Source organism: Neofelis nebulosa, chromosome 2, assembly GCF_028018385.1.
Source record: "Neofelis nebulosa isolate mNeoNeb1 chromosome 2, mNeoNeb1.pri, whole genome shotgun sequence".
NCBI classification, from domain to species: domain Eukaryota; kingdom Metazoa; phylum Chordata; class Mammalia; order Carnivora; family Felidae; genus Neofelis; species Neofelis nebulosa.
In genome coordinates this window covers 127,151,736-127,163,977 of record NC_080783.1, presented here as the reverse complement: position 1 = coordinate 127,163,977, position 12,242 = coordinate 127,151,736, and the positions used below count along the sequence as shown (strand labels likewise).

The 12,242-nt window shown below is 36.3% G+C and overlaps 1 protein-coding gene across 3 annotated transcripts in view; it reads left to right on the top strand.

The window, feature by feature from the left end:
• CEPT1 (choline/ethanolamine phosphotransferase 1) overlaps positions 1–11,907 on the top strand; it is a 37,159-nt gene extending 25,252 nt beyond the window's left edge. For 2 of the 3 annotated variants that reach the window (XM_058716234.1, XM_058716232.1), the window contains exons 5-9: positions 2,471–2,555; positions 9,101–9,232; positions 9,702–9,860; positions 10,412–10,537; positions 11,133–11,907. In XM_058716234.1, coding sequence (XP_058572217.1) covers positions 2,471–2,555; positions 9,101–9,232; positions 9,702–9,860; positions 10,412–10,537; positions 11,133–11,252 — 622 coding nt within the window. In that variant the 3' untranslated portion in view covers positions 11,253–11,907. The remainder of the gene's footprint in view (positions 1–2,470; positions 2,556–9,100; positions 9,233–9,701; positions 9,861–10,411; positions 10,538–11,132) is intronic. The other variant, XM_058716233.1, reaches the window with a different exon arrangement.
• Positions 11,908–12,242: the final 335 nt, after the last annotated feature.

Sequence of the window (12,242 nt, the reverse complement as noted above, 5' to 3'; positions counted from 1 at the left end):
CTTTCCGTAACATTCTCCTTTCTGGATAACTGTCTTTCCTCCTCAGCCAAAAGTAGTAAATGATGAATTTATATTACCATAAATTCATCCACTAGGAGACTTCTTAGTGGAAAGGTAGGAAAATGGACTGCCATATAAGCAACTCTTGTCTAAGTAGATTCATTGACTCTTTTGTTCATTGTTAATCACTTCTGCCACCTGTCCCTCTTAGTTCCCTTAGTTCCTATCTCTAGGGATGGCCTCTTACTGCACCCTTCTTCATTGACAGTCAAGCTTAGAGCCACACCTCCAGGAGTGGGGATAGGCCATGATTCAGTGCAGAAGGGTCTCATCCGGGAGTACTGAGTATTCCTCTAAATCAAATAAGCAAACAGGAAAAAAAACTCTTAACTACCTATAACTGGTAAGTTTTCCCTGGCTTTCCCTCCTAACATTAAGGCATCGTGGATCTAAATACAATGACAGTATCTGCATGGTTTAGGAAATTCTGTCTTCTAAAATTTTTAAACAGGCAAATCCATAAAACTTTCCCTAGGAATCCCAGTCTGAGCTTTATAAAGATCTTTCATGTTCCCCATTCTCTTTTACATTCATCCAGGGTACAAAGATTAATTGCATGAGGTTCCCTCCATTTTTATTTTGTAATTCTATACTTCTGGCCCTTCCCCTCCCAAAAGGCTACTTCATATATCCAGCAAAATGTTGTAAGATGTCTACCCTCCTCCACCCAAGACAGACTCGATCATCTTTGACACCTGCTTAGTCTCCTGAATCTGCTACTGAGTGTAATTCCCCTTATTGGCAACACCATTCATCAGGTCAGCTCTACAGATTCTTTTTAGCCTAATTCGGTCCATTTTTTCCCCAATAAATGTGTATGTAAAGATGACTACATCACTATATGTTTACAACTTAATAAGCTTCTGTTCAAAAATAAAATCTGGAGCAAACAAAGCTCAATTTTTTTTAGTTGTGAGAGACTGGTATCAACTTAGTTGTTTATGTTGGGCATGGAAACTTGCATATCTAGCTCACATTATATGTTTTAAGTGTCAGTTTTAGAAATGGGGGCTCCATTCTGCTCTGGGAATTGAATCCCCTTGCTGTTGTTGGTATCTTTTTCTTAGACTAATTTTTTTAAAAATTTACCTTAATATAAGTTATTCACTTTGTTTAAAACTAACATTATAAAAAAACGTATGCAGTGTATGGTCTCCTTCCCATCCTCCTCTCCCAGCGGTCCATCCCCACACTGTCCTCTCCAGTAGGTACCACTGTTCTTAGTTTATAATGTATCCTTCCAGAAATTTGTTATGTAATTACTGACAAAAATAGAGAATATTATTTTTCTTCTTTTTTACACACACACACACACACACACACACACAATAGCACTTACACATTCTGCAACATTTCTTTTCACCTAATATATCTTTGATATTTTTCCATATCACTTTTTAGGGAGCAACCCACTCTTTTTTCAAAGCTACCAGATACTCCATTGTGTGGAAGTACTCTAATTTCTATAACTGTTCCCTCATTGAGGGCTTTGCTATTATAAAGAATGCTGTAATAAATAACCTTGTACAAACACTTTGTGCAAGTATATCTGTAGGATAAATTGTGAGAATTTTAATTTTGGATCCAATAATCTGGAATGATAATCTCAAGATTATGTAAAGTGCTGGTCTGTAGAAGGAAAAGAATGTCAGTTTGTGCTTTGCTCCTCAATCTTTTTGTCCATATTCTTTTTTTCAGACTTTCAGACTTCTAATTTCTACTGCCCTGTTTTTGTACCAGGTTTGTCTTTTCTTGACTGTAAGATCATTTTCAGCAACCTCAAACTAATTCTTGGCTGCTTTTCAGTTCTTCTTTCCAGAAATCTTAGGGTAGTTCACCTAATAAGTGTAAGAATTTGAGAGCTGGGTGAAATTTTTTTTCACACCCCTACTTATGGAAGGCATTAAGTGAATATAACTAAAGGGCAGTAAGTTTTATAAGATCTGAGTGATTTACGTTACTTTAGTAAAAACTCACCATTTCCTCTATTTGGTACTACAAAGCCCTGGTTTCAAGATTTCATATTCTATAGCAGTGTAATGCAGTCCCCTCTGCTTGACACTTAAAATTTAATACACACATGCCCTGCCCCTGCTCCTTTTTTCTTTTTTTCCTTTTTTTGGTGGGAAAGGTTAAGCTATAGTTTCAGCTCCACTTCAGTGAGTCAGAAATTTCCTATGGAAAGGAGGGGTTTTTATTGCTCTGTGAAATTCATCAAATTAAATTAAAAGCCTCTGGATTTTATTTGATTTTGCTCATAACAAATTTTTGACACCTCCTTCTCCCCTTTCCTCAATATTTGAGATTTTTTTCTATTGTGCATGATAGAGGAATGCTGCTAAGCTCGCAAGTAATTAACTTGAAATTGTTTTGAGTAATTCTGCTTTTTTGGCTTTTTGTACCTAATCAGAATTGATGTGACTGAAGTGCAAATCTTCATAATAATCATGCATTTGCTGGCAGTGATTGGAGGACCACCTTTTTGGCAATCTATGGTAACTTTGTTCACATTGTGTATCCCATGTAATGCATGTTGTCTTTTGCTTGTGTTTTCTAATATAGGATAATCCAGTTAAAGAGTGATATGTAAAACTATTTTACTCTTTCTGAAAATGAAAAGCCACAGCAATGGTAGGACACAAACTTTTCTTTGGGTCATGGTGAATTTTACTACTTGGAGTCAGGTGGAACTTGAGGTCCATTCCAGGACTATTGTTTTGGAAGGCCATCTGAATTATTATTCGTCATCCCATTTTACATCTGAGGAGACAGCAGATACTATAGCCGGTTAACCAATGACTAGATCAGATCAGACTTTTTTTCTTTCTGAGCTATAGGAGTCTACTAGTTTTTCTATCATATGCTTAAAGCTGAATAACAAATTTGGGGTAGCAAATAAACTAGCCCTAAAACAGAATAAATGCTTATTGAAATCGGTGCCATAAATGGTTTTAACAAGCCAGGACCTTGATTTTCAACCTGACCTATAAACACACATTCTTTTTTTTTTTTTCACAAAACGTCAAAACAGGGTACATGAAAGGTATAATATGCAAGCCAAGAGCACAGGCTTAGGAACCAGACTGCCTGAGTTCAGTTGGGCTCCTCTGCGTATTGTGTGAACGTCATCTGTTACTCAGCTCTCTGTGGCTTAATTGCCTCCTCTGTAAAATGAGAACAGTAATAATACCTATTTCATAGGGTTATTCTTTTTTGTTAAATGAGTAGTACGTATAAAGCACTTAGAACCGTGTGTATCAAGTAATAAGCCCTCAGTAAAAGCTGCTCTTACAATTGCCAGATAGATCTTCTTCCAGATCTGAGTCACAGTTGTTTGTGCTGCCTGGTCCAGTTTACTGCTGATCACTACCACCACGCTTTCAGAATTTGCCATTCATTTGGTGTGATCTCACCAAAGGATTTACTACTCCTAAACAAACATAATTCTTAAAAATCAGATTAATTTTAAGGTATATGGGAAATTTATGGAACGAGATCTTTCGCATACCTAATTCACTTTATGAGGGTCAATCAGATATTTGAGGAGGTGTAATTGACATACTTCCCTGCGTATTCATTACCAGAAATTGTTCAATACCTTTTGTCAGGAGGATAGGGTTGTGAGGAGGGAGGAGATAAAGGAATAAAAATAATCCATAGTCGCCAGGAGAATTCTGAAGCTATCTAGTCATGTATGTAGTATCATTCAAATTCACATCTTTCCTACACACGAGTCTCAAAAGCTGATAGGGTCTTTAGTGAAATCTAAGATATATTTTAGTGAAATCTGAGCTCCCTAGATTCAGATATAGGTATACAGAGAGATACATAGATATAGGGAGAGAATTTTATTATTTTTGTTTTCCAGCAAGTTAAGCATATATAAATATATATAAAATATATAAATAAATATAATAAAATATATAAATAAATATAATAAAATAAATATATGTTATATATACAGTTGACCCCTGGACTACACAGGTTTGTTAAAGCAAGGGTCCCTTAACTATACACTTTTTTTTATAAATACAGTGCAGTGCCATAAATGTGTTTTCTGTTCCTTATGATTTTCTTAATATCATTTTCTTTTGTCTAGCATCCTTTCCTGTAAGTGTATAGTATATAATACATATATAAAATATGTGATAATCAACTGTCTTATCAGTAAGCCTTCTGGTCAACAATAGCTCAGTTTTGGGGGAATCAGAAATTATATGCAGAGTTTCAACTGCACGGGGCTGGGTGGGTAGGCACTCCTAACCCTCGTGGTGTTCAAGGGTCAATTGTATGTTGACTTAAATTTTTTGTATCTCTTGACTATGTTATGTTCATAGACTTTGTGTTTTATACCAAAGTCTCCCCTTCTCCAAAATTATTTTGAATATCTTAAATGTATATAAATTATCTATACAGTTTCATCATACCAGTTACCAAAAATTGTGATTTCTGGCTTGATCGTTGCAAAACAAGTCAGCGTCAGGTATATAAACCATATTATCCTTATCAGTATGGAAATACATAAGGCATTATTGCAAATGAAGTTATAGGCTGTATGCATATATTTTTTATGTGGTGCCTGGTGGTGAATTTGCTTCAGGTATCCTTGTTACCTTTTTCACTAGGATTTATATACATGAACTTAACAGAAGTGATGGTTGTGGTTGTTGTTGTTTTTTTCTTTTAAAAGGATCAAATAGTTTGCCCTATCTTTATAGATAATTAAGATAATATAATCATCCTCTTTTATTATATGTTTTAAAAAGTAACTGTAGGAACTCTCAGATCCGAGACTGAAGTAAAATCCCCAGGCCCAACAATCTAACTCCAGTAAGAGTGAGGCCAGGTTGCGGGAGAGATGCAGATCCCAGGCCTTTGTTAGTGGCCCTGCTGTTACCATCATTAAAGTAAAAGGGAAGGGCCTGACCTCTCTGGTGATATTTGGAGGCTAAAAGAAATATTCTGTGTTCTTTGAGCAATTCCCAGTAGAGAGTCCCATAATTGACCTCAGACCACTATATTTCTTTTTTTCTTTTTATTTGGCCCTATGGGTTCAATGCTGAATATACTGTTTCAAATTGGATTATGTTAGTTTAGGAAAGATTACATGTAATAATTTGTGTGCCAAAATGGAGAAAATGTACCCGTTTGGAGCGTCAAATTTTCATCTCTCTTGAAGTTGAAGGCACGAAATGGACACTGCTTTCCAAATCCTCATTAAAAGGCTTTCATTGATAGTTAGGAAGCAAATCTATGGCTTTAAAAAATATATACAATTGTTTTTATAAAGCTGATTTCAGAATATCAGCTGTTTTGCAAAGATAAGTGATTTATATCTGCAGCTTATGGATTACCCATTTCTTGCTGCTTTTTTGCTTTTTTTTTTTTTTTCTTCAGAGAGGTGGGTTTTTACCAAAGTTTGTAATTAGTTCTGTTGGTTTGGGTTGTTTGTGGTTTTTTTCTTTTCTTTTTTTTAAGGAAAAATTGTTTTCATGCACAAAAGTCTGTGCATGGGTTTACACATTGCAAGGAACAAAACAAAAATCCATATTGTTAATTTTTCTGTATTGCTTTTCCCAGAAGAATATATTCTTTTGGAATGTCTTGAAACTATCTTTTATCCTGTCACTGTTTTTTTCTTTGTTTGTTTTTGTTTTAAGGAGAATTATCCTCACTTGAAAGGGACCCACATGCAATCCCCTCATGGTTACTTTCACTGCTGTTTCATTCTTTTTTTTTTTTTTTCTTTTTTAAGTTTGTTTTTATTTATTTTGAGAGAGAAAAGAGAGAGAGCACGAGTGGGGTATGGGCAGAGAGAAAGGGAGAGAGAATTCCAAGCAGGCTCCACGCTGTCATTGCAGAGCCCCATGCAGGCTCGAACTCAGGAACCGTGAGATCATGACCTGAGCCAAGATCAAGAGTTTAACAGACTGAGCCACCCAGGCACCCCCTGATGTTTGATTCTTTTAAATGTAATAGTTGATTAAATGTGTAGGAAACCATGAGATAGATACCTTCTGGAATCCATTTAAGTCAAGTGGTGAGACCACAGGTGAAGTTTCAGAATTCCTCAGGTAGAACTAAATAAAGACTTGCTATGCAGTGTAATTTATTTGTGTCTCATTCCTTAGACTGAAGAAGTGTACTTAGACTTAAATAATTTAGACATGGTGATTTTCTTTAAATACTTGGTACATGCTGTAATTATTGTTATATTAAAGTTTGATGGAAATCACTTCTTTTCAAAGTACTTCTAAATGGGCATTGCCACATTGTTTGGAAGAAGGTTAGTAGTATCTAACCTCAAAATGACACTTTGTGTTTCAGCTGAAATTTACAAAGCCCATAAGAACATTTTATTATGTCCCTAAGAAAACTAGTCTTAACAGTTTAGTAACTGATATTCTATATTAATCCAAACTATTGAATCAGAACGTGTCCATTGTAATCTGGTAAATCTGAGATTTAATACCTGCTTTTCCATCTCTAACCTAATTTAAAATGAATTACATTAGATTGATATTATTTAGATGCATAATTTGATAGCTTAAATCCAGAGGGTTTGCCCCTGGCTGTAGAGCAGACACCATGACCCAGAGCTCTGATAAAGGTATGTTTTCAGTATAGCTTTCTTGTATTTCTGTAGAGTGAATGCATGTTAGCTACCTTGGGTGAGTTCCAAGATGAGAAGGCCAGAAAGGGAAAGATTGGGAAAAGACAGAATGTGTCCACCTTCCTTGATCTTGGGTGGGAGGTGAAAATGGCAACGCTTTTGGTGCTTTTTATAAGTGGTTCATTTGGTGCTGATTTTTAAGAGATTGCCTGATAAGGCTTGTGATTCCTTTCCTTCCAGCTCCCTTCACTTTGCCTCAGATTTTCTTGTAGCTAACATTCTTTTTCCTTCTTAATGTGGGAGCAAGATATGTCTTCTTATTCTCCCATAACAGTAATTCTACATAGAGGGTAAGAGAAAGGGAGAAGATCTTAATCTTCAACAAGTGTATATAGAGCACTTACAATGCACATGGCTCCAGAGAGAATATAAAAAATCAATGCAAACAAAATCCTATACTCAGAAACTTAGGGTTTGGTGTATATAGCTATCCTATATGATGGAAGCCGAGAGGGTCTTAGGAATGTTTATGATACTTTGCTCCTAAGTCTGTAGCTTGCTTACTTATTTTGTGGTTCAAGGCATTTACTAAATTGCCTGGCTTCTTTAATATTTCAGTTTATTCTTTCTTCTTTCAATAGCCAACAGTTTCCATGAACCTACCGCATTTTCACCAAATTTTAATTATAGTTGTGGTAATACTCAGTTCAGTTGTGGCACAGATGACTGCTATGCCAGAGTTGGCACTTACTCGATACCCTGGCCCTAATACAGGCATGCCGCTGTAATGGATGAATGCTTTGTCTCCTTTGAAATCTGAGGGAGTATAGTATTTCCCCCATTGCCATACAGGGCCTTTGTCTCTGGAGGAAAAAAGAAAACTAGCCAGGGTATTAAATTTAATTCAGGTGCATCAGATTAAGATTGTAATATCCCTAGTTTTCTGAACCAGAGCAGGAAAATCTTAGAGCTCGAAGCAACCATGGTGTTGATTTTCTCCTTCACTGTAAACAAGTGTTGAATTTGGGCTGTAGGGTTTAGAAATGAATTAGGGAAGGAAGAAGACCATTTAGGATGCTCTGTAGAGTTCTGGGCTTAACTTTTAAGTTGACCTATTTCATTTTAGAAAACTAAACACTGCCACAGTACAACTTGAAATTTGAACAGTTGATTACAATTTTTTTTCAGAGCTGCAGTTTTGCAAGAGGTCATAGTGTTGTATAAACAAACTGAGTTCTTCAGAGTTTTGAAGAAATACAGTATCTAAACATTAGGATTGTTGTCTCTACCAATTTTACTTGGGTTTTATGTATACAAAAAAAAAAAAATTAGGAAATGTGACATGTCCTATTTGGTTTTTAAATGGTAGCCCTAAAAAGTATAAATAGCCCTAGTTAAAATGTTTTCATTATAAGAACTCATTGCCTATTAAACCCTGTGGGCTTCTGGAATTTTGAACTTATACTCATTTGTTTCTGTTAATAGAATATATCATTTTATGTTGCTTTATTTTCAACCCGTATTGGACAAAATATGAGCCTTCAGAAAAGCTAAATGAGAGGTGCAAACAGAAAGAAAATCTTAAATGATTTTAAAAAGTTAGTACAAGTGTATTTCATTTTAAATGATGGATATTGTACTTGCAAGATTGAATACTTGATCCCAGTGCACTCAGCCGCTCTCCCCCGCCCCACTTTAGGTAAATTAATCTGCATTTTCAGTATGCTTTTGTATTTTCAGTATGCTATAAAAATATATTATTTGCTTCTTCTGAAAATTTAACATGTTAAAATCTTGGATACACAATTGTACCTGCTTGGATGGTGCTTGACGTCTTTTTGCCCTGCATATGAATGTCTTTTTGGCTGCCCTCTGCTTTTTCTAGTTGCTTGTATCCTAACAGTTTGGAGTTGAGACCTCCTCTGAGTACAGCTTTTGTCTTCCATTCTCTAGTTTGCATGCTTTTTTAATCTAGCTGCAGATATTTCTAGTCTTCTATGCTCCACACTTTGTCTCTCATAACAATTAGTAACAAAGTACAGATTTAAAGGCAGAGGTCCAAAAATGTACAAAGAAACAAGCAAAGTACACTTCATTTATAAAAAGTCCAGAAGACAGCCTGTTCCACTGTTGCCAGACTTCTGGGATACATTAGGTGAACTTTACTTAGCTTGTGACACAATTTAATAAAGTTGAATCAGTAATTTTTTTAAAGGTTGGCATGAGAAATGAGATTAATTTCTACATAGCCTCGTCTCTTTGTTATATTGCTTCTAATAGAAAGAGGGAAATGTTCATGAATTTAAGTATTTGCTAAACTGGAGGGAATATGGAGGATATATGGGAATATGAACCAAACATGTGTTGTATTTTCTTATTTCAATTTGTATATATTTTAATTGTTCTCTTTCTCTCCACCCATTAAAGATTCCAGTGCTGAATATCCAAATGAAAATTTTTCCTGCACTTTGTACTGTAGCAGGGACCATATTTTCCTGTACAAATTACTTCCGTGTAATCTTCACAGGTGGTGTTGGAAAAAACGGATCAACGATAGCAGTGAGTACATCTTAAGATTCCCCACAATTGTTTATACTAGGACTTGGTTTTGTAGTTGCCTTTCCATTTGAATTGTATAAAACATTTGCTAATTTAGACTTTCTGCTCAGTCTTAAACAAAAGTAATATCCCAAACTCACTTTTGTCTATACATGCATACATGTATATGCTTACGTGCTTTTTTTTTTGTGCATGTACACGCGGACACACATGCATGCCTTTATACACAAATGTATTTTTAAAAGTATGATCTGCTTTGTAAAATAAGCCTGACAGCGTAAGTAAAATCCTCAGATTGTGCCTGACCAACCCATACTGCTGCTTTCTTCACTAGCTGTTCAGTATTCGGTTACAGAAACTGCTGGCTGTCAGGCACCGTGAGGTTCTTAAAAGTGTGAGTTGATCTGCCTTACAACAGATCCGTGTTGTATCTGACAGTTCGTACCTCTCTTCTCTTTATTCTGCACAGGGAACAAGTGTCCTTTCTCCTTTTCTCCATATTGGATCAGTGATTACATTAGCTGCAATGATCTATAAGAAATCGGCAGTTCAGCTTTTTGAAAAGCATCCCTGTCTTTATATACTGACGTTTGGTTTTGTATCTGCTAAAATCACTAATAAGCTTGTGGTAAGCACTAAAGATTTTCTTTGTTTTGTGTTTAAAATTCCTCTTATTTTGGGTTTATGGCCATAGCTTTCATCCCACAGCTTCCTGAGCAGCTCTAGAGTTTGCTCTCCTCCAGTCAAGATCCCTGGACATCAACGTGGGAACTGTTCTCACTCTTCTGTGAAGCTACAACTGGAGGTTACCAGAAGCTTCTTGGACCTCCACAGCCCCTCTTTCTGCTACAGTTTAATTTGGTGCTTTAGTTTATCTGCCTTCTTCAGTCTCCATCTGTACACTCGAATCAAGGGTGTTTATGAAAAGCATCTGGGGCGGGGCGGGGGTGGGGGGGGCTTGGTTGACATGGTCTATCCCTGTGATGTATAGCTCTCACACATAATTCTTGTCAGTTTTCTGGGGTTTTTTTGGGAAGTTTAGCTTTTTATTCAGTATCGCCAAATAATTTTCGAAACTTGTGAACGCAACTTGAAACTTGAGCACAAAACTGATTTACTGTGACTCACGGTTGCTCTAGTATGAGAGTGCCTGCATCACGGGTTCTCTTTTGTTTTCAGGTGGCACACATGACTAAGAGTGAAATGCATTTGCACGACACAGCATTCATAGGCCCAGCACTTTTGTTTCTGGACCAGTATTTTAACAGCTTTATCGATGAATATATTGTACTTTGGATTGCCCTGGTAAGTATCGTTCTGTGTCCGGTTTCATGATTCGGAAGCCACTTGTTTTCTTGTTCCTGTGGGTCAGTCCTAAAAGATAGATACTATAATTGTAATGATTTGGAATGTCAGAAAACCATATTTATGGGACTTTGTAAAGAGTTCTTCGTGGCTTCATCTTTGAGCCATTTTTTGCATTAGTCTTATTAGTCCTACATCTGGGCTCAAAAATTCCAGATTTCTGACTGTAAAGCAGGAACTGATAAATTACATCCTGTGGGCCAAAGGTCTGTTTGTATAAAGTTCTATTGGAACACAGCCGTGGCCATTCATGAAGGTATTGTCTGTGTCTTCTTTCATGCTATAATGGCAAAAGTTGAGCAGCTAAGATACAGACGGTATGGTCCACAAAGCCTAAAATATTTACTGTGTCTCTGAGAAAGAGTTTGTCGATCCTTAGCGTAAAGGAAAAATCCATGAGGAAATTGAAGTATTAGATTGTATGGAATTGAAGACATGTCTGGAAAGAAGGGAAGAAGGAAGCCACTCCTCATTTAGGAAGCTTAGGAATCACCTAAGCAGGTCCTGAGAATCTGACACTCTCTTTTCTTTCTAGGTCTTCTCCTTCTTTGATTTGATCCGCTACTGTGTCAGTGTTTGCAATCAGATTGCGTCTCACCTGCACATACATGTCTTCAGAATCAAGGTCTCGACAGCTCATTCTAATCATCACTAATGACATACTTGGTGTCATATAGGAAACTCACGTTTTCTGCAGGAAAGAATCAGAACATATTAAGGAGAATGGGGTGGATAAGAACAAATATAATTTATAATAATGTTGTATAACTTTTCTTTGTTATTGGTAACACTCCTTAACTATCCTGTGTGAGAATGGGAATTTCAATCCCATCCTGTAATTGTACATGTTGTCATACAGGGTTTGGCCCAAGGAAGCATGCAGGAAAAATGGCCATGTGTTTGTAATTATCTTGGATTCAGAATAAAATTGTCCTGGGGAGCAGATTCCCAGTGGTGGAGATTTCTCATGTAGAATATTTGCAGGCCAAAAGATGGTTGCTTTATAATTTTAACAAATCATCATCTTTTAGTGACATCCTTGTTTAGTCTCTTCTCAAGCTTTCTTTACTAAGGAGCTCAGCTTGTGGCACAGATATATCCTACTAGCTTGTGCAATGGAATTAGTGATAAAGACCTTGAATTTGAATTGAAAGGTTTCCTATCTTTACATTGTTGAGGAGGTAATTTTTTTTATTGCTCAAGAAATGGTATCTCTCATGGGCTTGGGATTTCCTGTTAGCATGCAGAATAATGTGGTAACTTTGTTGATCCATTTTATTTTTTTAAATAAATATATGACCTGAAAGCCAGCCTTTTTCTCAATTTTATTCAGTGGAAAGATAGACTAAGTTTTAATGTCATTTTTTTTTAAGCAAAATTTATTTCTGTTCTTTAATAAATGAGGAAATTCGTCATCTGCTTTGTCATGATGTGTCCTGCGATCTTTCTACTCTGTTTAACTTAAAATATGGAACTGTGTTCGTTTTCCTTCTTGATAGGTTTTTTTCGTTGCACTTGTCCCCCTTCAGATTATAAATCTTTTAGGAATCTCAAACCCTTCCCCAGAATTTTCCATGAGAGAGGCTTCGGCCTCCCTAGGCAGTCACCGAAAAGTTGTGCTCCTGTTCTGCCTCCTCGGTATGCT